This window comes from Clinocottus analis, unplaced genomic scaffold, assembly GCF_023055335.1.
Source record: "Clinocottus analis isolate CAN_PGR_092001 unplaced genomic scaffold, fCliAna1.0.p SCAF_27, whole genome shotgun sequence".
NCBI lineage: Eukaryota > Metazoa > Chordata > Actinopteri > Perciformes > Cottidae > Clinocottus > Clinocottus analis.
This window is the reverse complement of record NW_027176009.1, coordinates 3,762,638-3,790,224: the sequence shown is the minus strand read 5'-3', so window position 1 is coordinate 3,790,224 and position 27,587 is coordinate 3,762,638. Positions and strand designations below refer to the sequence as shown.

The following is a 27,587-nucleotide window of genomic DNA, read 5'->3' as shown; positions in this document are numbered from 1 at the left end:
GTTTTATTTTAATTTTCCCTTTTATTTAGGCTGTAGAAAGGGATAATATTCTACTCCAACGCATAAAAGGGAAACAACAAAACCGAAGGAAGTGACGTATTTAAAGTATCGCTTGTGTAATATGACGATGGGCCGCTGTGAGTTTCTCCAGTGTGTGTGTTCATCAGTGGGATTGAGGTTGGAAACAACCAAAAACTACAAGTTAGCTCAAGCTCCCTGTGAAAAGATGTGAAACCCAGCTTTTTTCTTTGTAGAATTGTTTTTCATCAGCTCAAGGAGTCTACGCGCTGTTGCGAGCCTATCATATGTGCATAAGGCATTGTATGACTTTGTGAATGTTTCTTTCCGATATAATCTTTTAAATAAGGGATTCTGTTTTAGCGAGTAAGCATATTGCCCAAATCTTCTGCAGACAGTAACATTAACCATTATATTTGGTCTGCATTAGAAAACTCTGCAGTCAAATAACCATGCCTCAAATAACCATAGAGTTTGTCAATCTGACATTTATTATTTTACTACCATTACCAAGTACTGTTAAAAGCGTAATGCCGTGGTGCAACCACATCTCATCTGATGTTACCGATGTTAAGCAGGTGGAAAAGAAACAAGTGAAATTATTTGTCATAATAAATTCAACAATACAAAACAAAGCCACACAGGGACAAGTTTCAACTCAAAAGTACATTAAAATGTTTGCATAAATTAAAGACCTAAAGAACAATATTCCAGAGAGGTAATATAAAACTGTACATGACAATACATTTGCAATACATTACAATATTTATTCAAATACGGCAAAATAGCACCATGAAATAAAAATCTTCTCACTCAAACCAAAAAGCACACAGTTGTAACAGTGAATACTGCTTCAGTAATGTGAACAGGGAAAGTAAAGCATGTGCGGCGTTGTGTGGACAGTCTGTTACCTGTGTGGATATCATATGGTCGTGTGATAGTGTCCTAAAAGTAAAGGATGTGTTGTACTCTCGTGCCTCCATGTCGATACCTTCTTACCTGTGGTTACGTTTTGATTAAGGGAATTCAATTTGTGAAAAATATTTAAAAGACACATTTTTTTAAATAACTACTCTACGTTTTATCGTGGTAACATGATGCTTGTGATTTCAAACTGGTCTTTTTCTACTTTATTTGTCTTTTCCTCTTCCTACATTTCTCCTTACGTCTCGTTGACTTCCTAACAGGAACAGCCGCTGCAGATTAAAATCAGCCATGGGATCCTAATTAGTCAGTTTTCCAAGAAGTCTTTCCCATGCGTCTCAGTTTCCCTCCCGCTGACCCTCATCTTTCTATTTACTGGCATGTCATTGTCATTCAACCTCCTTCCCCTGACATGTTGAGGTGTGGTGAAGAGTTGTACAGTTGTTCTGTCCTTAAATCTGTGTGTTCCTTAATTCACAGGAAGTTGTTGGAGATCTGACGCTGGTGGTCAAACAAGTCCTCCACCTCGGCGCTGTAGGCATCAGCTGATGAAAACAGACAAAGAAGGGAAGTGAAATACATCGCAAGGGAAATAATAAGATGTAAACATGTATGCGCACTAAAAAAGTCTTCACAGTGTACCTGCGTGGCATCCAAACATGTACACTCGTTCTCCATCGTACTTGCACCGACAGCGCATCACGTTGTTCTGGAAATCAGACTCAGCCATGTCTAAGGACGGGTTGACCTTCACCTGTAGATGAAAATGGACGAGCGATAAGATGCTGCAAGATTCAAGTCTGTCAACATCCTCACAGTTGAGTGCAGTGCCTTTCTGATGAGACAGGATGCGTATCCTGAATCTAATGACATTATTTTGCTATACATGGAGAAATGCTACTGAAATTACAAGTGCTGTCCACCTCATTTCCATTGTAACACATGCAGCTCTTTGTCCAATTGAACCAATTCAACCACTTGCACGAGCTGTTATAGCACCCTAGATGTGCACATGCTTTGTATTACCCTGTATGCAGACAAAGTTGTGTTTTATTTGTTGAAAGTCCCTGTTAAGGCCAAATATTTTACAACGCCTCAATGAAGTTAGCTTAGCTTAGCACTCACACTGAAAGCCTGGATCGGTCCAAAGATTCAAAAACCTCCCTGTCGACGCCTCTAAAGCTCATGGCGTATAAACACCCGGAGTATTACGTGTAAACAGAAGGTGCCTTGACCAAGTACCTTTGTGTCTAAGTCCAGGTCGAGAACACTTTTGATGAAGTAAAGAAACAAGTGAGAAAGTAACACTTTACTTCAGACTGTGAGGAAACAACTGGCTTTCCACGAGGCCGACTGAGAAGCCGCACAATTATTGTTCACTCCTTTCTATATGGCTCATGATGTATAAATGATGGGTTCAAGTGATCCATGACATCACTTTCCACTGCTATCTCCATGCAGGGAAGCGAGCCAGAGATGCAGATGACAGTTTTGGGTTTGGATTTAAGGAGCAGGCTATCATTATGTTGTAGCCATGGTGTGTTGTTTTCCACCCTGTCTGCCTGCCTGTCGTATATAAGAAAAGAACACAAATGAATTTTCCCGATGCACACATCAAACAGACAACCGCATGTTCAACAAAGCAACCCAGTTTCATTTGTGACATATAGTAAGCAAATTTGCTGTTAAGAACTTCATACATTTTTAATATTGCAAGTAGAGAGCAGCCGATGAGCACATATTTTATAGTCCCTATGTAAAACAGCATATGCACTGGGTGGCAGTTGATGCCCTTTTAAAAGCTGGGGTAATAATGTGAAACAAAGGGCCCGCCGCCAGTTTTACAGAACAATGAAAGGTCGTCACCGTCGTGTAAAGGCTATGAGGTTGTGCAGTTGATGTTTAAATGACGGAGCAATCAGGAGCAATCAAGCTGAGGTGACTCATCGCTTTAAATGTATGGTCCTAAAAATGGCTGCCACCCTTTGATACTTGGTAAAGGCTCAAAGAAACGCCCAGCTGCATGAAGGACGAGTGAGTATCTGCGCCCTCCCTCCATCTTTCGCTTCTTGCACAAATTTACGAGCAGCTCGACGACCGTCGGACCACAAAGTGCTGCTGGGTCACGTCGTCGTGGCAACGGTGAATCTCTGCTTTATGACACGCGTGTGGTTTTTATCTCTCGAGACGTGGCCCGTCACTTGTGTACAGACGGACCACTCCTGCGCGTAGTTTACGTGCAGTCTGCACACACGCGCATGCAAATCGCACGCAAACATCTTGGCTTTATGTAAACACTCCGAAAATAATTATAAACTGTAAACATCATCACTTTGCTGCCACTAAGCTGCCGAGAAAAAAAAAAATAGAACAAATGACAGAGAAGGAAAGATGAGTAGGTCACCACGACAGATTGGATGTCTAAAAAACAGACGAGACATATAACAAACTCAAACACAAAACTTGCTCTGAACAAACGTAAAGTGCTGACAGAGCGGTTCCACGGCCAATAAGCCTGCACTTTCTGGAAGGGGGGGACTAATAGCAGGTCTACTTTCTATATAAATCCAGACTAAATTCACTTTCCTTAAATACTCACACACCCAGAAAACTACACACATACTTGTACACCTGAATAGTTCAGCAGCCGCGAGCCATTTAGCTCAAATTATAGTCTTTTATCACAGCTTTTATCTCTCGTGCGCCTTCAGATGTTGAAACGCCAACTGTTCTGTTTTTCTTCTTGCTCTCATGCCCGATCCAAGAGGTTGTGTAAGATACTGAAATGATGTGATTTCACCATGAAGATTGACAGGTGGATTCTTTTTTTATTGGACTAAAAAAAAAATCCCAATGAACTGCTGAGCAGGACTTAAGAAGATATGTTAACTAGTTTCCTAACCTGGAAGATGTATTCACCAGGTCGTATGTCCGTGATGTCGATCCACTGGCAGTCAATATCGTGGCGGTAGGTGTCCCAGCAGCCCACTGAGATACCCTGCTGCCCCATGTTATAGCAGGCATAACGTTTATGAATACCTGGGTGAAAAAACAGTTGGAAACACATGAGGAGAGATAAAAAGAGAAGACCATTATGCAGAAATCTTCAGTCACTGTGGATTTGAATTTAGACCATCAGCCTGAGAAATTTAAAAACCAGATTTTTTTTTTTACGTACTTTCGAATGAAAAGAAAATATGTATAATACATAAAGCTGTCTGAGCTTTGTAAAGCCAAGATCCACTTAGGCTGGGCCTCTGATTTCCCAGCCTGCCGCTGACTTTAAAGGCTCATTATAGGATTTCAGCGTTGCACTTTTATGTCTTCTTTATTCTCTTGTTTGTCACAATTCTGCTCTCGTTTCCAGATTTTCCCTCAAGAAGCAGGTTTATGCCACATCAACCTGTAACCATGTCTCACCTTCGGGGCAGTACGTGTCCTCCAGACAGAAGCTGGCCTTGTGACCTTCAGCCACCTTGGTCCCGTTGAACGTCAGCAGGTCGTAGTGGGTGAACACCTCAATGCTGTGGTAGTGCCTGAGAACGGGATCAGGGTGACATGAGTAACATGAGAAGTGAGTAAATCTGCCGCTGTTTGTATTCGCACCTGCATCGTCGTGGGAAAAAACAAAACCCCTTGAGGTTAAGTTGAAATGCAGCAGCCATAAATCCTGTTTTGTTGTTGCGAAGGCGTCAAACAGACGCGGCGACGATTGTAAAAACACGAGTGAGCAGAGAGATATCGGCGTGTCGCTCTTTCTCTCATTACGAAAGCATTCCCAGAACAGGCTGTACCAAAAGTCAAACCATGTGTTTTCTGCTTGTGGAGGTAGTGATTGCGGCCGGCAGAGACACTGAGCTGTGCTTCTCGTCCTGGGACCCAGAACCACAACCGCTGAGATAAGAAGCCAGGCGGCTCTGAGTGCAGTCATGGCTCTGACTGTAACAACCGGCTGACCAGTGAGGAGGATGTTTATTGTAAACATCGTTTTGGAGGATAAAATATTGTGTTTATTGTGTTAAATAACAGACCTTTGTGTGTGTTTGATTTGCATCACTGCGATTCCATTTCGCTCGCCAAATCTGACATTCATCTTTTGCTGCAGTTATCACATTTGTTGACCTCCGGCTTTCACAAAATGCTTCTTTTTTTTTTTCTCGTGCCACCTCATGACGGTGTCCAGTCCTGTGCCATGGAGGAGATTATGCAGCAGCCAAAACCAGCCAAACACTGCAGCGGCTAAAAATCAGCTCATAGTGAGTTTGTGTCTGGCTGTAGGCTTAAACATAGAAACCTGACAGCTCCTCCAAGTGACCCAGCGGTCTGGTTCAGGCTGTTACCTGTGACACTGGTGCCATGTCCAGCTTTCCCTGGTGGCTCGGGGTCGGAAGTCGGCACGCCCCATGTTCATGATCCGGGAGGAGAAGCGCAGCAGGCGGCGGTGTCCGTAGGGCCAGGTCATCCTGGCGGCGGAGGAGGAGAGGCAGTTCTCCTCATTAGCACAGGTCAGCAGGTGGAGGGGTCGGTCCTCCAGGTAAGCCGTCTCTTGGACAAGCTGAGCATCCAGGACAAGGTCAGGAGCAGCTGCAGGGGTCGAGGGTCAGAATTTAATTTTAGCATTGCATTGCCATACAATTGTTAATGAAGGCGGACAGTTAAAAAAAGTGACTTTTTTTGAATTCCAAGCATTTTTCTTCCTTATCAAGACCTGATGGTTATATTCCCCACAAGGCCACTCAGTCAAAGTGCACTTTGCTAGGAGCAGCTAACATAGCCGCGGGCTACAGAGGTCTGGTTAAGTTTACTTCTGTCGAACTCCACACTCAGATTTGTTCAGTTTGAAGCCCTCCACGCTGACTCAAGCGGTATAAATTGAGGCAATTTCTCAAATTTCTGGAGGCCCAAAAGTCTTTTTCACAAAGCGATGGGACTCCCCAAGACTTTGATGTGTAAAATATGTGGCGATCCCTTAAAACGAGCATAAATGTATTTGTGTATTTGCTGGTTTTGGACTCACTTTCTACACACGTGACCCCTGCCGCCTTGCCTTCTCCTCCTCTGGGACAGTAGACGTTGGTGTTTCTGCGACACTGCTGGATAGACATCTCAGTGCCGTCGCAGTGAGTTCCACTCAAAACCACCTCGGCAGCGTCTGAAGAACCAGGCCAGTACCAGGTCTCCTGCACAGAGGAAGTGTTCAAAAATGTCAGAGCTGAAGGCTATAAACAAAGAAACCCCATTTTTTTTATTGGAACTATCAGTACACATTATCACATTTTCCACTCTTTTTCACAATTTTAAAACTACCCATTAAATGTTCCCAGTAGCCCCCCTCAAAACACACTCACGCTGCCCTTTCCATGCACAGCTCTATTTTCAGTCTGTTTGCTCTGTGAATTTTTCCTGATTTCTTTTCACCTCACTTTCCCTCTTTTATTTTTGTTGCGCTGGAAGTGGACGTTTGAGAAGCCTGTAATTACTCCAGGCCTCGGTAATAACACAGCACAGACGCACAAACAGCCGGACGAAGGGAGTGAGGGAAATATGGGAGCACACTGAACAAAAGCTTGAGGCGAGAGAGGAGAGTTTGAAGCAAAACTTTTAGCCTATTGTGTCGTTTACCTGATGAGCTCTTGAAGCGAAGCCCAAGCCGAGCTGCCGACAGACGACCATGGCCTCGTTGATGCCCCAGTTCTCACTGCAGATAGAGCCCCAACGTTTCGCCCCTCCGACCTCCATCAGCACCTCCACGCGGCCCTCTGCTGGCTCTCTGCCTCCTGCCAGACGCACCTGAATGTCACGGAAGAGGAGAGTGTTTTTGTGTCAGTCTGTAAATACTGCCAATGTGTCTGTGCACATGTGTTTGTGCATTTCTCACCGTGGCCTGCATGCCTGTGTTGGGCACGTTGCAGCGGACCGCTACATCCTGGTTGTGCTTGCAGGTGTATAGCGGCACCTCTCTGTAGATACACTCTGTAATCAACTTCTCCCTGCCGGTACACTGCACACTGTTCATGTGGATGAGGCCGGTACCTACAGGATGAGGGCGAAGAGCTAATTAATTCACCAGCAATAGGCCACATACAAAAAGACAGGCAGGCTCACACATACACACACTCCCACTCTTACACACACACACACACACACACACACACACACACACACACACACACACACACACACACACACACACACACACACACACACACACACACACGTAACCTGAGGCTGCACTCCATGCGTGCCGCAGAGAGTGTACAGAAATTTTGACAGCTGCACGCCAGCCACGCTTTATAAGCCAAAATAGAAACCAAAAATGGCAAAATGGAAGAAATTCTTTGCACACATCTCTATTGGCGTAGGTGTGTGAGGCTAAGGCTAAGGACCTATAATTTTCCCCTTAAATAGCTAATGATGTCATCACGTCTTGCTTCAATTTGCTCTCCTTTAGCGGCACTACTCATGAGCCTTTCCGTCGCAATGCACAGATTTATCTCCAATACGCTATATGTTCACACGACTCTGGTGACTGAGACGTTTAAAGCCCCGGTGCGCCATTCTGACATTGAACCACGTTCCTCATTCAGACACAACTGCCCCATAGCACCTACTTTAATAGAGCCCGAAAAGTAACACTCAAATGAATTTCCATGAATGACTTCATTAAGTACAGTGGAGAGAAGGAAAAGCATCCACTGTTAGAGGACATGGTATGTGCTGGCCTGGGCAGAAAGATAATGGAAGGAAATGAATGTGATTACTGCAGAGGTGCGGCAAGAAAGAAAACGGACAATAACTGACTGTTAAAGTGGGGTCTATTTCCGAGGAAAATGTTTAACTCTATTATTGCTGTACAATTTAATGGCTGAATTCTCATGGCCACAACAAAAGCAGTGCCAAAGTAATCACAGTCTTTTTGAATGTTTGGTTCTGCTCAGGGCTGATTGCCTGACATCCTGGTTTCAAAGTGGCGCTAACTTTTCACATACAAAGGGTTTATTTTGACAACAACACATGCCGTTGTTTTGGTCGCTGGAACCTCCTAGCAAAGTTTACGCTGGTATAATTGGTCATGGGTAGAGTTCCTCAACAGTCCGCTTCTGCGATAGAAGTAGAAGTCGGGCTGTAAACATTTTCTCTGGGTTTATTTGTGATCGGAGCCCATGGTTCTTGAAGTTCTGCGTTTAGCTACAGACATTGAGGCTGACAAGTGTTTAGTCTAAAGGATCACAGCGCTCAGTGTGCATGGTGATGTGACTCAAAGGGGGCAGCATTCAACACATACGTGGTTATCAGGTCTGTAGCTGGGTCTCTTGTTGCTTTTATGAATGAAGAATAATCTGATCACGGGAGGTGAAGATGATTTGGTTTTAACACACACGTCTCCCATCATGACCTCGCTAGGCTCGGTGAGTAAATGATCACTGGAAAGCACCAGGAGGGATTCAAAGTGAACTTTATGCGCCTTGTTCACATGTCCCAGCTTACCCTGTCCCAGCTGAGCCTTGGTGAGCGCCTCTTTGGCCGTCCCAAAGCCCAGCTGTCTGCAGACCACGCTGGCTGCAGCTATGTCCCAGAGGTGGTCACACACGGTGCCCCACTTCCCCTCCTTCAGCACCTCAACACGGCCCTCCCCGATCCGCGGCCCGGCCTTCAGACGCACAACGGGCTGCAAGAAAAGAAAGTACACAATGGAAGTTTGTGAATTAAAAAGTTAAAGCCCTGACTGGATCTGGGGTCTCATGAAGACATTTTTCAGATGTAACAGTTGGACTGCCTCAAAAACAACATTTCAGCTGGATAAGGACTATTTGGGGAAAAAGAAGCGAGAAAAATGATTATTTAAAGGGAAAGTTTTGAGAAAACACAAATTCACCTAAGTGTTGATACCGTTGATTAAGAAGACTGAAACCGGTGCCAAGAGAGGGTTAGCTTAGCTTCACACAAAGACTGGAAACAGGGGAAACAGCTAGCTTAGATCTGTCTAAAATATAAATAACAAAATTAAATGTGTTGTTTTTACACTTCATGTAATGAAAGTGACTTATTGTTTGTCTCCAGATTAAATAAACCAAGTTGACATGTAAACTAGTAAAATGCCCTTGGACAAAGCCATGCTAATGCTAGCCTTTTCCTCCTGCTTACACTATTCATGCTAAGATAAGCTAACTGTCTCCTTACTGTAGCTTCATATTTATTGTATTGATCTTGGTACAATAAATATATCAGTGAATAGCATGAAATAGAAAACCCTTCATTTTCTTTTAACAAACGTATTCCTAATCTTCATTTGCTTCAACTTCCACCTCCACACTGACCGTCACGGCAGGTGCTGCAGGTGCTCGGCCAAATCGTGTGAACTGGGATCCGGGGGCACAGCGGACCACAGCGTGCATGCCGTCGCGGCATGGGACATCATTCCTGGGGATGGACAGCTGGACCTGGCACCGCGCTAGAGAGGCCTCTACGCCCTGACATTGCACCTTCTCCACCCAGTAGGCCTTCTTACTGATCTGCGTCCTCAGCCTGGGGGACAGAAGTGGAGGAGGAGAAAGCAGAGAGTGACATGAGAGGTGTTTGTCATTTCTTAGGTCAATGATCTCACTAGCTACAAAGTTATATCCTTTGAAAAGCAGATGTTTTACCTCGAGGATGGATCAGCTATCTTAGAGTCCCACTGTTTCCTGAAAGAAAGAGAACATCCCACTTTGGAGTTACAACTGTGCATCTTTACATCCAGTAGACTAAACAACCAGCTGTCCTCTACTCTCCCATCCAATCTCCTCTTTCCTCCTCAATCATCCTTTCTTCTCTTCCTTTAGATGCCTACTCTTCTATGCTGTCTATCAAACCTTGAATAAACAAACTGAAGGCTATGACAGAAACAACATGCTGGGAAGGGCGTGTGTGCCTTTTGATAAACACAGCGCTTGCGTAAGATTTACAATAACGGATCACATAACTCCCTTTTTATGTTTCTCTCGTCTCAAACCACCACCTTGTTGTCATGACTTCTTTTTTAGATCTTCCATCAGTCATGGGTATTTCTGTCTCGGTGTTTGTCTATATGTCTACAGTAGATGTCTGGCTTCTTCGAGCAAACACAAAATATGAGTAAGACACTATACATTAATCCCTTATTGAGGTCTGCCAACCCCAACAGGGGTTTCTAGATGTGTGTCTAGCTCCAAGGATATTTGACTAGACTAGAGTCAAATAGACTCGAGTCAAATTCTAAAGGGAAACAGTGTGCATACACAAAATGAAGCACCCTACGCCTGCACACACACACACACACACACACACACACACACACACACACACACACACACACACACACACACACACACACACACACTATGCTCAAACATAAAAAAGTGAAGAAAAAAACTAGAATTCAATAAAAAGAATGATTCACAAAGCAGGCAGCGTCTGGGAAGTGTCCCTTTGACACATACACACACACGCACACACACACACACACACACACACACACACACACACACACACACACACACACACACACACCCACATTAGAGCTGACTACTTGCATCAACCATAGTGACCACAGACAGGTGCAGAGTGACTGACGCCCTTCATGAATGTGCCTGAATTAAATGACTCAAAGCACCAAGAATAGACAGGAGCAGAGTTTACTGTAGATTCATGATGCAATTAAATATTTGGCAACCTAAAGGGGGCTATGTTTCCTTTCCAGGAGAACCTCAGTATCCCAGTAATCCACAGTTTGTTATGCACAGAGGATACTGTACATGTGACTGTTTACTAGAGCTTGGAGTTTCCTATTCACATTGCAATGTCTTTATTTCTCTATTATTTACTTGGTTTCATTACTTCTTGTGTTTTTTCTCTCTTCCTTCTTTCTGCCATTCTTTCTCTCCTGACTTCGTTTTTTTTCTTTTCCCACTAATTCTTTTTTACTTTTTCTTCTTTCCATTGCCCTCCCCTTTTCCTTGTTTGGTCCGACAAAATGAAGATATCCCTAAAACTCGAGATTTCGAAACAACCAAATGGATCCAAAAGCATATATTTCTTATTTGTAAACGATAAATTACAGATCTTATGGTTTCTTATGGTTGTGTATGATGGTGTATGTTTCTTGTGGCTGCATGTTCCATAACTTGGTAGTAAATCAAAATGAGAGAGACAGACTGTAAGGGGCTATGCGATCATGGTTTAGAGGAGGGGGAGGAGGGTGTGTGGCAGGGACTGGAGGGGGTGGAGGTGAGGGTGGGGGGGCACCCATATAATTGCCTGCTCTGCTTTACAGTGTCTGCTGTGCGGTCGAGCAGTAGCATGTTGGTTCACACACACCAGACGTGGAAATATGCACGTACATATCAACTTTCCCTGCCTTGCCTCTGTATAAAACAAAGCTCTTTAAAACCCCAGCGTCGTTACTTAACGTTACGACTGCATGCTGGGAAACGAGGAGCGAGTGATGTAAGTCTTTGTGAACTGGGCAACTTTTATAACTATTGCTTGACTTTACAGGACGAGGAAAAGCGTGTCCTTTTTGGTTTCATTCAGAGACGTTTTAGTTGTCTTGCTCAGAGCTGAAAGCTCTTTTTCAGAAAACACAAGTTTGGGCTTAGTTGAGGCTCCTCCCACTCTAATGAGGAGATTTAATTGAAGGCAGCATAGCCTCAGGCGCAACAATCAGGTTGTGACCGCAGCACTGCTGAACTCTTTTAACCTTCTGAAGTTGTTAAGCTCGATGTTTTTTATTCAACTCTGATCACACAATACCATAACCTATACTGGAGAGAGTAACTGACTGTCAGGAAAGCAGAGATAACCTGCTATTAGACTGCATGAATGCAACTAACTGGAACAATCAACTCCCTCAGGAGCCTCAAGACAGTCCCATCAAACTCCATAGAACGAAAACTCAAAGTGGTGTACTTTCCATGAATTGTGGGTTTCAGCATAATTGCTGCAAATGCAAAAACAAAAAGAGACGGAATTGAGAAGGGGAGAAGGAGCAGGGGTTAAAGTAAATTAGAAGAAATTAAGTTATTGTCAGCCTCAAAGAGAGTGTGGATGTGATGAAACAAGAGAGCTGGAAAATGGCTTTACCGTTTGCCTTTTGTAAGCACAGCAAAGTGGGGTAGTATTTAAGCAGCTGTAAAAATGTGCTGTGCAACTTAACAGGCAGAGACAAAGGCAGTCACACCAAAAAACAACCACATGAGCAGAGAGGGAAGTGCTGACACAGCAATGGGTGTGCAGCAGGTTCAGTCAACAGAATACTGCATCTCTTAGATCATAAATGCAGCTGTTCCTGTGGACACAAACCACAAAATAGAACAGGCATGGACCACAGCTCGCAAAGTGGGGAGCACCATTTAGACGTGATATGTGTTATCATCCATGGACCAATATAGAAAAAAATCCACAGCCATGCGAGCACCTCTATGAGGCTGTACTTGAGCAAAGCAGTGCTTTGCACTGAACTCTTCACATATTAATCTGATGAAGGCATGGGATGAAACGTTCAGGAATCATTTAAGTTATTGCAATTCATCCTGAGGGGGACATGGTTGTCTGTACCAACTTTCATGGCAATTATCAATAGTTGTCAAGCCATTTCACTCCAAAACAGAAATAATACCCTCATGATGGCGCTAAGGAAAAGGTCAGAAGATCACCATTAATATCTGCACCAAATTTCAAGCCTATCCAGGAGTTGAAATATTCCCCTGGATAACATAAAACATTTGCCTTCTTGTGGAAAAGTCAGGGATCTCCAATGTTATCACGATTGATTGAGGTTAGTCATTGACCTTGAGTAACTAGGATAGCTCATTGCATAAGGGCAAAGGACTTGAAATAATCAGGTTACCAGTACTTCCATAAGCCTGGAAATCTAGACAATCCTAGCGCTTGAATGCTATGCAGGACACAGGTCTTGACAAGAAAAGCAGTGGAATTCATAATAACGGTGAAAATACGCTCTTAGGGAACATTTTAGAAAGGACAGATGCCAACATAACTCTGATTCAAAATACATGGACAATGATTCACTTTGGTGCTTGTTGAAAAAAAAAAAAATCTCAGATGTTTACTGTCGGACAAAAATGGTTGCTCAATTCATCTCCCACGTAGTTGGGTGGAGGTTGACAAAAAACAAACAACATTCTCTGGCCGGGTCCAGTCTTTACACAAGCTGCTGGTCGGGTCCGTTCTCGGCACAGAAATCCAATGTTTCTTCAAACAAATTTGAGTGTTGTTTTCCACTTTAACATTAGATTTAGACGGTTAGATGGGTGAACAACCAGCTGACTACCATCTTGGACTTGGAAGGCCCAAACTGAAGCACCAAGTGGAATTCAGAAGTTTAGCTTTTCTCACATCGCTGCATCTAATGCACACGGCTCTGACGAAGCCCTTAGGAGATAAGATGCTATAAGAGAGCTATTCATTGCTAGGCTGTGGCCGTGGTGGTGAACAGGGCAGCTGAGGAGATGCAGCCTGTTTCCTGCTGCCGAGCCGAGCAGGACACAAGGGGTAATTATTGGCGACATGGAGAGACAGATGGTGCAGGGCAGGCTAGCGGTCAGTACACTCACCCTGTTAGCCAAGCCATAAAAAGACCTCTGTGGGCAGACAGACGGACACACCGAGGGTTGTGTTTGCGTGTGCACAAGTGTGTGTGTGTATTTGTGTGCACACATGGATTTTTGGACATAGTTTATGTAAGGTCTCGTAAGCTACTGTGCGACGAGGGTGGAGGCACTGATGTATTAGCATGTGTGTGTAGGTGAGGTATTGTGGTTTTTCTATGGTATGTGTGTGTAAGGGCTTTGAAGGTTTGTGTCGGTGCTGAAGTTCGTATTTATGGCTAAAGTTGGACAGATGTGATGGACATAAAAACAACATTTTTGAAAACATACGACAGAGAGCCAAAGTCCCGTTTCTTTTCCTACCTAGCCTCTGTACAAGCTGTCGTCTGACGGGCTTTTCAGGCCGCTAAACTAAAAAATACATGCATGTACTGCACTAACTTGTCAAATATAAGCACATTGATGGGATTCAACAGCTTTAGCTTCCATGCAACAACAAATGTTTTGTCTTAAAAAGATTATGTTGACAAAAGTTAAAGAGAAGTGTTCAAACTTTACAGTAATCATTGCGTTAAATTAGATTCCTCTTCAGTTGTTAGCTTGAACGTGTTAGCAAACAGTTGCTTATTTTGACGGCGGACACGGTGCAGTGTTATGATTCCTTTAAAATTGTCTTTCTGTCTCAGAGAATAAAATTCCTTCTTTCTGACAGAATCCAAGAAAAATATTCAACTACGCTTTGGTCTCCACCAACTGGCTGTTTCAGGGCTTGCTTCACTTTGCTCACCTGCTAGCTGCTAACTGTGTCTGTTGTTTGTTGATGGGTAGTTAGTGTGGAGTCGATTTTTTTTGAGCCAATGACATTGACAGAAACACAGAGATCTAACTTCCTCAATAATGTATGTACTTTAGTTGGATTTAAGTGAGTCCTCAGACTTTCAGACATGCCACTCGGCTTTAGATAGTGCTGCTGCACACAGTTTACAGTGTTTTTTAGTTTTTTTAATTATATGAGATTAGAAACCATGTAAGGGAGGATTCTTGTGAAGACGCGCCATGATGATGATGATCTCGTAGTCTGGATTTGACATTAATAACATACTCTCGAAGGCTATTTTAAAGATCTGCGTAGAGGCCCACTCAGCCAATGGGGCAGACAGACCTGATGGACAGCCGGGCTCGGCTAATGCCACAGTGGACATCTCCTGCCAAGTGTGGTTGTGCTAATGACAGCAGTTGTGGTTAACCTCTACTGCAGGGGGGATGGAACAGCAATCCAGCCATGGGGCACTTTTCCATCCCTTTAATAACACACACACACACACACACACACACACACACACACACACACACACGCACGTCTCTCTCCTCTGTCACTCTGCCGTGACCATTCTCACGCACCCACCTGTAGGCGTTTTGGTCAAACACTTCTGCATCAGGGAATCCTAACATGCCACAGACGACACGGCTGCTGCTCAGGTCCCAGCCCCGGTTACACACGTGACGCCACCTCCCAGCATGCTTCACTTCCAGCACCCCTTCCGTCACGAGGCCTCCGTGGTTGTTGGACAGCACAGGCCGTAGACGAGCCTCCTCCAAGTGAACCCTCACAGATCCCTGCAATGTTTTAAGGTGATTAATAATTGAGTGCTTCATCCTCAATGGTCTATACAGGATAGAAATGGATTTTTGTCACGCACCCTAACACATGACTTCATCTTGGCTCAAACCACACCTTCCTTAACTAAATATCCGCTTGCAGCACGCAATCTAGAGAAGAATAACGTGATAAGATTACATGCTATGTCTCGAATCCTCACACTCTCTAATCATCCAAATTACATTTAGGCAGCAGGAAGGAAACTAACACAAAACAGAGAGATTGTTTAATGTGTCGGGATACATGTCATGATGATTACAAAATGGTGAAGAAAGTGTAAACTTTGCAACTTAAAAAGACAGAAAGTCAAACACAAAAGATAAATATCTTGCAATTTCCTCTGGTTTTGAGTTTCTTGCACGTTTGAAGAAAGGAGCTGTTGAGCTTCTGGTGGTTCCGTCCTAAACTTAAGGCTGCAAAAGAGCTGGATCTGGAGAAGGTCTGGTTTTAGGGTTGTCTCTAATTACACAAGTTCACTGGCCTGTGGCTCCACAAATTACATTTATGCATGGGAGTCTGAATAAATCTATCCTGGGCTACTTCTTTGCAGTGTACATGAAGGTGTCAATGTGTTTTTACCTGTGTGTGCGGATCAGTCTCCAGTCCAACATCTGGTTCGACGTGGTTCCCGCTGAGATGCTGATTCCTGTCTCTCCTGTGCTCAGCCTGGTGTTGCCTGTTCGCCTGTCCTTCTGCCTCTCGTCTCATGGCTTGTGGACTGTTCCTGGCTGTCTCCTGTCTCTGCCTGTAGGCTGCACCGTTGACCAGACGTGAAGGTAGCTGGTGCCCTTGTGGCAGAGCTGGGTTTGGCTGCGGGCTCGCTCTGGATCCACCTCGATTCCTTTGCGAGATTCGGATCTCGTGGCCGTTCTCCTGCGGCGAGATGAGGCTGCGTCGGGAAGATGTTGGGTTTCGATGGAGGGCGATCTCATGGCCTCTTGAAGAAGATGATGGGATTTGGCCCGGGGAAGGTGCAGCCTGTGGCTGCTGGGGTGGTGCGTTTCTCTGTCTTTGCTGGCTTGGCTGGCGCCTGGGGGTTGAAGGATTCTCCGTTACTGAGACAGTGGGGAAGTCTGGTCTCCTCTCTGGGCTGCAAATGACCCCCAGGTCCTCAGCGTGAGTGCAGTCATTGATTCCCCAACCATTGGAGCGACACTCTGCGATAGAGGTCTCTGTGCCTAAACAGTGCACATTGTCCAACCAGATCAAACCTAACACAAAGAAAGAGCAGAAAGTTATTGAATGTAAAGAAATAAAAACACAAGTAGGTGTAAGGTGTTCAAAGCTAAACGCCACTGGCTGGACATACCTTGTCCCTCACCAAACTTGGCACTGTGTGCCCAGGTCAAGCCGCGTTTAAAGCCCATCTGTCGGCACACCACATTGGCCAGGTTTAGATCGACCTCGTCGTCACACACTGTGCCCCATGCGCCATTGTAGAGCACCTCCACGCGTCCCTCGTTTGCATTGCGCCGGCCGACGCCTGCCAGACGTACAAGCAACTCCTGGCCAGACAGTGCAAGGGGATAGAGGAGAAGCAGGAGGAGTGTGGACAAGGAGCTGAGGGACAGCATCCTGAATGGGAAGAAGAGAAGAGCTGATGAATGGAAATAGCGGCGGTGTGACATTAGGTGAAGAGAAGTAAAACACTAGATCCAGAAAACAGAGAAGATATATGCAAAACAGGAGCTTCTAAATATATATGCACATGTTACCACAAACATCCCAAAAAAATCACACAGCCATGGAACTCACATTCCATACTCTGACAAAACATATAATTTAAAAGTTATTTTCTAACCCTAATGGAACATTTTGCAGTAAAATGAAAGATTAATAGATGTTTTTTATCCTTGAATATAATCAGAGTCGTTGAAGGGACAGTCAGAAGATTGAGAAGCATTGTGAAAACATAGCCCTCAGTCTGAACCAGTCAGGGCAAAGGGAGTAAAGACCAAAGCTAAAAGTAGCGTCTCTGTCCAGCCAACGGAAACTTTGGCTTTCCACAAACCCTCAAGCTTAGCTGCATGCATTTCGCCAACAGACACAAAATCAAACAAACACCGTCATAAAACTGTTCTCACACATAAATAAAGCAGCAGGTCAACATCCGCGAGAGACGTTTTAGATCATGAGCAATGATTAAATCATCCTTGGACCACCCTAAAAACTTTTCCCCTGCTTTGGGGGAAAAGAAACTGGAGATAAGGAGAAAGAAGAGAGATCTGATAGATGAGAGATATCTTATTGTAAATACATACACCCAGGGCTCAGTCAAATTATGTTCTCCATGTGTCCATACATACATGCAACAGTAGAGATAAATATGCACACGAAAACAACACTTGGGGCCTGAATGAAGGCTGTTAAAAGAGAGATGAGTGTGGATGAGTTCGCCCTGGGGATGAAATCTTTAATAATGGAGATATATATATATATATATATATATATATATATATATATATATATATATATATATATATATATATATATATATATACATGAGGCAAAAGGTGAAATAATGGGAGAATGCTGAAGTACAACTCACCTATCTGTTGATCTCAGCTTGGCGTCACAAGGAGAAAGAAGGGAGAGAGCACTGGAGGAAGAGAAGGCAGTGAGTTTGGTCCTGTTGTCTCTATTCTCCTTTTCTCCCTCCCTCTTTCTTTTTCTGTCACTCCCTTAGATCTGCTACTTCGTCCATCCCTTTTTTTTTTTCTCATTTATGCAACTTTTTTTTTTCCTCCCTTACATCAGGTCACATTTGTCCTTGTTGCAAAGTGCACCCAGTCCCACGGTCAGGACACACGTGAGCTCAACTTATAAAAGAGACATTTTATTTCATGAGTTTTTTCTCCTTATATCCCCCACACAGTCCAGTCCCACAATGTTGTTTTTTATTGTTTGTGTATTGAACGTTGTGTATCTAATTCTTACCCAAAAACTCTAAAAAAAGAGGAAAAGTCACTTTTCTCTGTGATGTCTTAAAGGCTGAAAGGGCGTGCATTTTTATCCCACACAATGGTAAAATCATATGCGTCCACACACACACACACACACACACACACACACACACACACACACACACACACACACACAGCGGTGGCCCCATCCCATAGCCACAGTTGGTGGTGTCATGAAATAAATACTATGTGCTCCACACATAAGAACGGAGCTGCCTGTCTGAACTCTTTCCCTTTGCATAAAGTTCAGTTTCATAACATCCTTAGTCGTGGCACCTCCTCACATGGAGGGCGCTCTCTCTCAGGATAGAGACATTGATATTGCTAAAAATGAGGTTACAGCGATTCAAAATCATGAGCTGAACCTCAAACTGAATATGCAAATCGACAGTGATTTAAGTAGTTTGTAAAAAATATCAGAAATGTCTTTAGATGTCAAGCTGCTCCCTTATGATGTAGGGCTGTGTTTCAATATCCCCGCTGTTGCTCTTGATTATTATTTTTTCTTCAATATTATGTAGTTTTGAGTGCGGCTCAGCAGAAACGAGACATTAAGATGAGGTTAGGGTTAGATAGCTAACCCTCAGATAGCTGGTTTTCCTTCTAAACATTTGTATGTACACACATGAGGCAAGGCAAGTTTATTTGTATAGCACATTTCAACAACAACGCGATTCAAAGTGCTTCACATGAAGCCATTAAAATCAGATTTAAAAACAGTTAAGAAAACATTAAAACTGTCAAGAAGAAAAAGAAAAAGAATAAAAGTGCAGTTTAAGAAATAAAATGCAGTAGTGAGATGACATGAGTATGTATCTCACAAATATTAAACTAACTGTAACGTCTTAATGATTTGATAATATTACATTGAAATGTAAAATACTATTTACACCAGAGTTTTCTGCTGCTTTGGTGGTGAAAGTGACAAGAGACGAGATATTTGGGCTCAACAGCTCACTCTAGTGGAGTAAATTATTACCATATTGTTGAACATTAGTTTATATTACAGTGTCGCTTGAAATCTCTTTTTGATTCACAGTTCTGTAACCCAATAAGTGATGTTGTCACGCAGGGAAGAGACGCTTTGGTGACATATTTGTTATTATTATTTTTTCAAGCTTTATTTCGTGAGCTTCAAACAGTTTCCTTATTTCAGTGCATGGGTAACGTATGTAATGCAGTTGTTCAATGCTGTTTTTCATTTAATGTATATGATTTATATACATGTTCAAATAAAAGACTATAATAATCCAACTGTCTGAATTATTCAATGTCTAATAGATGTAGATTACACAGCTATACGTTAAAAAGGGGAAAAGTTTAATAGACTTGTAAATGAATATATAGATGTATATTAACGGTCTGATAAATGTCTATTTTGTCATTGAAATAAGGCCAGACATCAACTAAACTTTCACGTTTTAGGCTTGAATTACCTTAATTTATACTAAACGTCTACAGACAAAGAATCATGTATATATACAAATATATATATTATTCAATTTACTTTTTTTAATTTCTCAGTGGCTTAGAATACAACAAAAAGACAAAACAATCCAGTTAAGAATCGAATCGAATCAAAAATCTTTTTTTAAACATAGAGTAATGGCAAAACCAAAGCAAATCCCACACAAACAGTCATCGTCTTCAGTATCCCGACAGTGTGGAAACCGTTGGGTATCGTTTGCGGTGAGTCATGCACTTCTCCCTCTCGATGAACAGGGAGTGGGCTTTACAGTTGATGTCCTTCTCGAGGGTCATGCGGGACTCCTCCAGGTGGTACAGGGAGCCTGTGGCCCTGCTCAGCTGCTGGTGCAGAGACGCCAGGGTGGCGTCAATCTGCTTCAACTCTCCTTCCAAACTGCAGAGAGAGAGGGGGGGGGGGGGAGGGGGGGGGGAGAGAGAGAGAGAGAGAGAGAGAGAGAGAGAGGAAAGATGGATCACTATAGTATGATGAGACAGAGTACAGAGAGTCTATATGTGTGTGTGTATGTGTGTGTGTGTGTGTGCACCTGAACTGGGGATCATCTCTACAGAGCTCCATGTTGGGTCTGAGGGAGCGGAGGTAAAGTCTGGACTGAGCCACTCTCAGCGGAGCCTCTTTGTTGTAGATGGCCTGCTTTACAGCCACAATGTTCCTCTCCTGGGCCCCAATCTGCTGCAAGACCTACACACACACACACACACACACGATCGCACAATAAGAGAGAGCCAAGTCGTCCCCTCTGTCAGTGCGTGGGTCGCTCTGCCTGTCTACCTGAGCGAGCTGTATCTCCAGCTGGGTCTTGGCCTGTATCACCTCTGCACAGCGCTGGCTGAAGGCCCGGTCCACACTGGAGCACTGGACTCTCAGGTCATGAGTGGTGTCCTGCAGCACTCGCTCCACCAGCAGTCTGACACACACACAAACAGCATCACTATGCTGACTGAAAACTCTGAATAATGTGTCACCTTTCTCGTCGCCTCCAGCACACGGAGCTTAATTTAACACACAGAGCGCTCTGACCTGAGGCTGTTGCTGGCCTGCTCTTCCTGCAAGGCCTTGGATAAGTTGTCCTGTGTGAACTTTGTCCACGATGTGATGTTGCACACCCTGCGGCAGACCAGAACACACACGTTATGTGCATTTTGGGAATTTCATGCAGTTCTTAGGGTTTTAAAACTCACTGGTCCTGCATGGCGGCTGAGGGGTGCTCCTGGGTATCTGTGCTCAGGTTAGTGTATCTTCCACCTTGGTCATCAAACTTGTAGGCCTGGTGCTTATCAGACCAGTCCAACTCTAACATCTGCTTAGCTGCTCTGTTCATCCTAACACGCACAGGCACAAACCGAAGGATGTCATTCTGTTCTCTGAAGAGGTTTCACATTGTGTTCGTGGGTGTACAAGTCATACTTTGACACTCACTTTATCTGACTGACCACTTGAGCCAAAGTCCTCTTCAGAAGAGCCTGGACGCTCCTGATCAAGTCCACCTCCTACCAAACAAAAACACACTTCTGGTTATTGTGTGTTCGTGAGCCCTCTGCTGGGGCTGTTTTACCGTTACACTGAAGTCACGGTTTAATATCTGTTAGTGGGAATATTAGTGTGAGAGCACAACTGAGTTATTGTTTCCACCAATAGTCCAAAAGCCCCAAATTTTGAATGTATTATAATTTAAGACATGAAAAAGCAGCAAACGTTTACAGCAGCTGAGTCATCAAATAGTTATAGATTATTTTGATTAGATGAAGTAGTATCTCAATATTAAGTATATGGTGGATGATTCCCAAAGCATCTCATTAATACGTATCAAAGAATCTATTATGCAAACAGAAGGCTAATAATTCATTTTCATTTATTTTGGGAACATATTTGCTGTGTATCCTTAATTCGTCCTATTAACTATCAACGAAGTCATTGTTTTATGCATTGATTCGTGATTATTTTCATGCAAAGACATTGATCAACAGCCTCATTTCATGGTCGCAGCTAAAATGTATCGCGCGTCCACTCTTTGATCATAAAGCTGGTCACCTTCTCCAGCTCCTCATCCACGGTGTCTCGGACCAGGTCTGGTCCCAGCCTCCTGGTCCTGCAGGTGATATTGTCGGTGGCGATGGCGTACGTCGTCTCTGTGGCGTCCAGCGCCTTCTCCAGCCTCTTCTTCAGCGCCAGCAGGGTCTCCGTGTGGGTCAGCAGGTGTTGAATGTGGTGCTGCAGCTCCGACTTCCAGTAGTAGATCTCTTGGAGTCTCTCTCCCAGAAGACGCGTTGTCTGAGCTTGGGAGTGCAAAATGTGGGCCTCGGTGTCCTGGTACAGAGCCTTGGAGTCCCGCTGGATGCTGTCGGCCTCGTGGCTGTCGGTGCCAGCCTGTTGAATGATGGCGTGGTAGTTGGAGAACCACTCAGCGGGTGAGTACTTCGCCGAGCGGTACCCCGCTGTGGCTAAGCCCGAAGCCGGCAGAGGGACGTCCAGCTCTACATGAGGGTCTTTCACCGGGACCCCCTGAGCCACAGCTCTGCTGTCATAGTGGGGCCTTGCCACTAAAACCTCAGAGCTCATTTTAAGACGATTGATTAAGGCCGCGGGTCCAAAGAAAATTACAACAACTTCCAACGCATCTAAGCAGATTTTGGCCAAAAGAAACAAAAAGTAGCTTCAGTCGTGCACAGTTTCCACGGTCCTGAAGCCGACTGAGCTGTGTGTTTGTTTGGTGTTGCCTGGCAACTCGTGGCGGCGCGGACTCAGGTGACTCGTCATCAAATGAGCTGAGAGGGTTAACGGTCACGCAGGAACGGTCAAGCTGTGTGTGTGTGTGTGTGTGTGTGTGTGTGTGTGTGTGTGTGTGTGTGTGTGTGTGTGTGTGTGTGTGTGTGTGTGTGTGTGTGTGTGCGTGTGTGTGTGTGTGTGTGTTCCCCTCTGTGAATATCAGCCACATGCTCTGAATGCCTAAGATGAAGTGGAGCTGATGTTTTTGATATTCTCATTTTAATAGTAAAAAAAAAAACACAACAAAGGTGAGTTGTTGATTTATTTATTATACTTTTACTAAACGTGCATACATAATATAAAGGGAACTTACATTTGGGGTATTAAGCTAAAATGGTCATCCACAATATCTTAAGAGTGCAGGTAAGTTACACAGTTTGTTATATTAAAGATAAGCCATTATAATGAGTGTAACACAAAAGTGGTAACTTAAGCAGTTGATTTAAGTACTTAATACAAGTGATGGTCATTATAAAACAGATCTGTACAAATAGTTTTCACTGAGAAATTGGTGGGGTTGGACCACAGCGGTATGAAACGTGTTGGTCAGCTGTTAATGGAGACAAACAGGATCATTTGGGGACAGATTTCACCCCAAAAGGTTTGATCACGGATGTGCACGCTGTTCATCTTCTATTGACTTTAGTGTAAATGTCATTGCAGTAGATATCATCTGTTGGTGTGAAGTTTTGGTACACAAAGTCTTGTTGGGTGTCACCTCCATCATCATAGTGTTGACATAGCATTTTGGAGGACTTCCGCTTTGAGCCAGCGACGTCTTGGCTTTCATGAATCTAAAAACGACATGAGAGGGAAAATGTCACTGAGATGAGAATTTGAATTATTCACATAAAAATGGCCAAATTATCAGTAAATTGGTCATTTAATTTAGGCTACTGGCTTAAAACCAAACTTTACATATTTAGCAATAATGTTAAATCTTCAGGATGTCGGTCTGTCCCACTTGTTTATTACGTGGACTGTAATGAACATTGCAGCCTCTTGTGTGCATGAGCAAAGCTTTGAATTTTAATTGTCTTACAACTGCTACAGCAATTGCTTCATCTGTTTTGGCTGCCGTGATGTTGTTTCTGCTCATGTTGGCTTCCGCTCCTGGAAACAAACAGCACAAAATACGTTTACACAGTTGCTTAGCCTCTAAATGTGTGTTGCCCGTGTGTGCATGGTTGTGTATGTGAAACGTACCTCGCACTTTCTTACATCTGTATTTATAAACCATGACCAGGGCAACTGTCAGTGTGAGCAGCACTGCTGGCACGATGAAAACCACAATGTGAGAAAGGGCTGCATTAGGGAGGGAAAAAAAGGGTAAAAACAGAATAAGCTTTCACTTCCTGAAAACCAACACAGACCACACACTTCTCACATATCTGACTTAACAATGTCAAGCACAAAGTAGCAGAAGTGGCACTAGATATCCAAAGTGTTGCCTTACAACATTCGCTGTAAATAGTCACACACACACGCACACACACTTTTGACCAGTCTTCCAGGGATAAGTGTTGGTTGAGATCCGGCCGGTTCCCCCACAGTGACGATAGAGGCTGCTACAGTGCTGCTTTGCTGTGGAAAGACTGTTAGAGAGTTTTTTAGAGTCAACATCACATAATCTACAAGTCTCATTATTTTAGTTCAGCTTTATATTGATGAAGACGTCTGATTGAGCCTTTCCACAATAAAAATTAAAGGCAGTTTTGCTAATATTTGCTAATCCGCTGTTTCAGGAATCCAGAAGAGAGGAGTAGGGATTAGATATTTACAGATTACATATGGATTATGTAATCGTGGCATGAAGCAGGTATAAGACGCCTGAACCTGCAGGCCACTAAATTCATGCAATATGGCCTTATGGCCATATTTATTTTGACTGTTACGGTATATACTCAGGTAATAAATATTGCTCTTTTCATCATCTTACATGCTGACAGTTGAAGCTTGGTGTAGTTTGCAACAGTCCACTGTGAGTCTGACCCACACCAGTATGTCCCAGCATCCTCTGCTCTCAACTCTGTGATTATCACCAAGAAAGAGCTGGAAGAAACCTCGTCTTGCAGTGTGAACCTGCTTTTACTCGTCACCATGTCGGTACAGTTGTTGCGGTGTTCTCCCTTACAGAGGAACTTCCTGTTGTGGCTGTGTAGCGGCGGGTAGGGGCACTGCATCGTTACTGGGCGTCCCACAATGCCGCTCAGTTTATTTGACCTCACACAGCACCACTCTGAAACAGAAGGAGGTTTTTGAACCAACACTGCAGCCTTTGTTCAGCTCAGTTTATAAATGGTTGTGCATGATTCACATTTCCTTCACATTTTTTTTTTTAATATTTTGACAAATCACAAGTTTAAAATTAAAGCTTTGTATCTTCAATGTTAAGTCATCTTTTCTCAATATCTATTTTTACAGTATGTTTTCTAGCTGATTAATGTGAAAACGAATGGTTTACTACAATAGGACGAGGTAAAGCTCTCACCTTTGACTTCTAGCTCAAAAGCAGAGAAAACATCCAGGCCGGTGTGTCCACGGACACCACAAAGGTACGACCCAGTATTGTTTCGGGTCAGACCCGTAATGGTAACTGTGAATTTTCTGGACAGCTCGTCATCAGTAAGGCTGAACTGTCCGGTTTGTTTGTTGTCAGAGGTGATAACTGCCTTCTCCAGACATGTGGGGGGCTGGTTTCCTCTGCAGATGTACTTCAGATTGTTCTGGTACCCAGACTCATACGGACAACTGATGGACACTGAACTCTCCTCATAACTTTGGTATTTGGTGGATTGGTCACAACAGGTGTCTGGCAGTAGAATAAACAACATCACAGAAGTTATTAATGTTCAGATTCATCACTTCACTCAAAAAAGCAAATCAAAATGTTCAAATATTGTCTTTTAAAATTTTAGTATTGTGAGATAAATGTGGTGAAAGCAAAGTCAAAGTTGCTTATCACGCAGGCAGGACGACCCCTTTCAGTGTTGTATAGCTACATGATTATTGTTACTGATGCATTTACGTGTAAGCAGCATAGTTGGTCAAGGTGGAACTATCTCTGTAAAATATTTTACTTACTGGTAGGCAGTTCAAAAACACGAAATCAATTAATCAATTGTATAGACTATTTATTAAAATGTAAATACTAAAGTAAAGTTGTACCTTAAACATTGTATGTATGTACAGAACAACTAAACAACAATGCCTAGATGAATAATACTGACTGGGTTTGGGCTTTTCTTGGTCTGTTTTCTACATACCACGTCTTACTTCCAGCTTGACTTCAGTATAAAGGTCGTTTCCATTTTTGGTCACCCCGCACCAGTATTTCCCAGCGTCCGTATGACTCAGATCAGATATAGTCGCTGTGAAGACTCGTTTCTGGTGGTCATCGTGGATGGAGTATTTCTTCTTATTTGCTTCAGTCGTCTTAATAAGAACATCATTGTCGTCTTTGCAGGCATCGTTGCACAGGTACTTCTCATAAGACTCGTAGCCCTTGCCATAGGGACATGACACTTTAACTTCTCCCCCTTTGTATCCGGACGCATGGATCAGCCCTGCTGCTCTCCTCACACAGCTCAGAGCAACTGTTGAGAGAAGACAATATGAAATATGAAACTGATTGGTACATTTGTGTATTTAAATATGTTGTGATGTGTATACAATATGTTTGATTTACACATACATACTTGCTGCGTTACAGCTGTATGATAAAATCACCAAGGCCAAGGTCAAGGTGTCGTCTGACATTTTGAATTAACATAAAAACAGATTTATTCACTAATTTGATCCAAACAACTTACTGCACAGGGTGAAGAGCAGGTTTCGAAGGTTCCACATCTTCGTGTTATCGCATTGAAGTTTCCAAGAAACAGAAACTAAAAAAGAAGTGTCTGCGACACCCACAACAAGTCAGCACAATATGCTAATATTAAACTCTCACTTCCACATTATTTTTAAAGTTAACTTACTGTCGTGTAAAAACTTTGAAATGACTGACTATGAATCTGCACACGAGGAATAGTATGTGATTCATCTGTCAGGGAATATTTCCTTTTAGTTGATAATAATAATAATGATTATATTCATTATAACTTCATACAGCACCTTTAAAAACAAAGTTTACAAAGTTCTCTTCAGAGAAGAAAACCATAGTCATACATAATGTTAATACCGCTAAACAAAAAAGGACCATAAAGGCAATGAATACAACAAAACTAAACAAATAATGAAAAAAGAGCAAATGGTTTAGAAAACTAACAAATACAATGAACAAACAAAAACAGGGGAAAACGGCTTAAAAGTATGACATCACTTAAGCAATTCTATAAAAAAAAAAGTTTCAAGAACTCAAAAGAAGTTTTCGATGCAGGCCTCATCTCCTCATGATGACGGTAATTTATAAACCAGAGAAGTTGTTGTTGTCAAGTGTTCACTTTGCCACCACAGAGGGGCGCTCTATCCAACCCTATGCCTCACTGACAAGGTACATACTGCAATAAGGCAAGTTGACAGAAAATTACTTTATCCTCTTCTAATGAAATAATAATATGAAATACGTGCTGTGATTAAATAACTAAACCAACCGCCCCTTCGAAAATAAATGAGATCAAACTCATGAATGTCTACATTCTAAAAAAAATGCTGACCATCTTGTTTTAGAAAGAAAGTGCTTCTTTTGAAATGTACTAATCAAATGACACATGTCCAAACAGAAGCAGTGTGACTTCAGTCTGCTGTGCACGTCTCCGGGCTCAGTAGGATATTTTAGAAGCTCCTCAAAACGTAAAAGTATTGAAACACATTCTCAAAATGAACCACTTGTTATTTTCACTGTGTGGGCGCAACGCCCTGTAATAGGGTTATACATCTTCATTATCTGAAATCATCAACATATCCAACATCATAACACATCAACTTTATGCAAGTATGATAACAGGATAATTATAGTTATAGCGTGTCCATGTGGGGCCCGTAAGGTTTAAATTTGGGCTGCACATAAGGGTCCCATGGCTTTGTCTGCAGTTTCCACGGTGGCCTCACCTGCCCGTATGGGTTTCTAGTTGGATTATTCTCCATATAATAAATAGTAGGGTCATGGGGTTTTGATGGTCATTAGAGTCTTGGAAATGTCAAAGATTAGCAACAACATTGACTCGATTGCATTAGAAATG

The 27,587-nt window shown here is 43.1% G+C and overlaps 3 protein-coding genes across 3 annotated transcripts; all 3 read right to left on the bottom strand.

The window, feature by feature from the left end:
* Positions 1-1,416: 1,416 nt before the first annotated feature.
* Positions 1,417-16,763, bottom strand: LOC137795127 (lysyl oxidase homolog 4-like). Its single transcript, XM_068592427.1, has 14 exons — positions 16,499-16,763; positions 15,769-16,400; positions 14,935-15,146; positions 9,588-9,626; positions 9,261-9,468; positions 8,431-8,611; positions 6,821-6,975; positions 6,565-6,732; positions 5,960-6,122; positions 5,283-5,526; positions 4,363-4,478; positions 3,845-3,981; positions 1,585-1,696; positions 1,417-1,487 (listed from the first exon to the last, which is right to left on the bottom strand). Exons 1-14 carry the CDS (start codon positions 16,761-16,763, stop codon positions 1,417-1,419), a joined length of 2,703 nt encoding a protein of 900 aa, XP_068448528.1.
* A 2,949-nt stretch (positions 16,764-19,712) lies between these two features.
* Positions 19,713-22,365, bottom strand: tekt4 (tektin 4). The gene is made up of 7 exons (XM_068592458.1): positions 21,670-22,365; positions 21,058-21,128; positions 20,820-20,960; positions 20,659-20,745; positions 20,410-20,545; positions 20,165-20,319; positions 19,713-20,013 (listed from the first exon to the last, which is right to left on the bottom strand). Exons 1-7 carry the CDS (start codon positions 22,195-22,197, stop codon positions 19,800-19,802), a joined length of 1,332 nt encoding a protein of 443 aa, XP_068448559.1. The 5' UTR covers positions 22,198-22,365; the 3' UTR covers positions 19,713-19,799.
* A 362-nt stretch (positions 22,366-22,727) lies between these two features.
* On the bottom strand, positions 22,728-26,253 carry LOC137795035 (polymeric immunoglobulin receptor-like). Its single transcript, XM_068592247.1, has 8 exons — positions 26,217-26,253; positions 25,671-26,000; positions 24,896-25,216; positions 24,344-24,643; positions 23,901-23,999; positions 23,611-23,709; positions 23,447-23,517; positions 22,728-23,198 (listed from the first exon to the last, which is right to left on the bottom strand). The coding sequence occupies exons 1-8, from the start codon at positions 26,251-26,253 to the stop codon at positions 23,031-23,033; spliced, it is 1,425 nt and encodes a 474-aa protein (XP_068448348.1). The 3' UTR covers positions 22,728-23,030.
* Between the last annotated feature and the right edge of the window lie 1,334 nt (positions 26,254-27,587).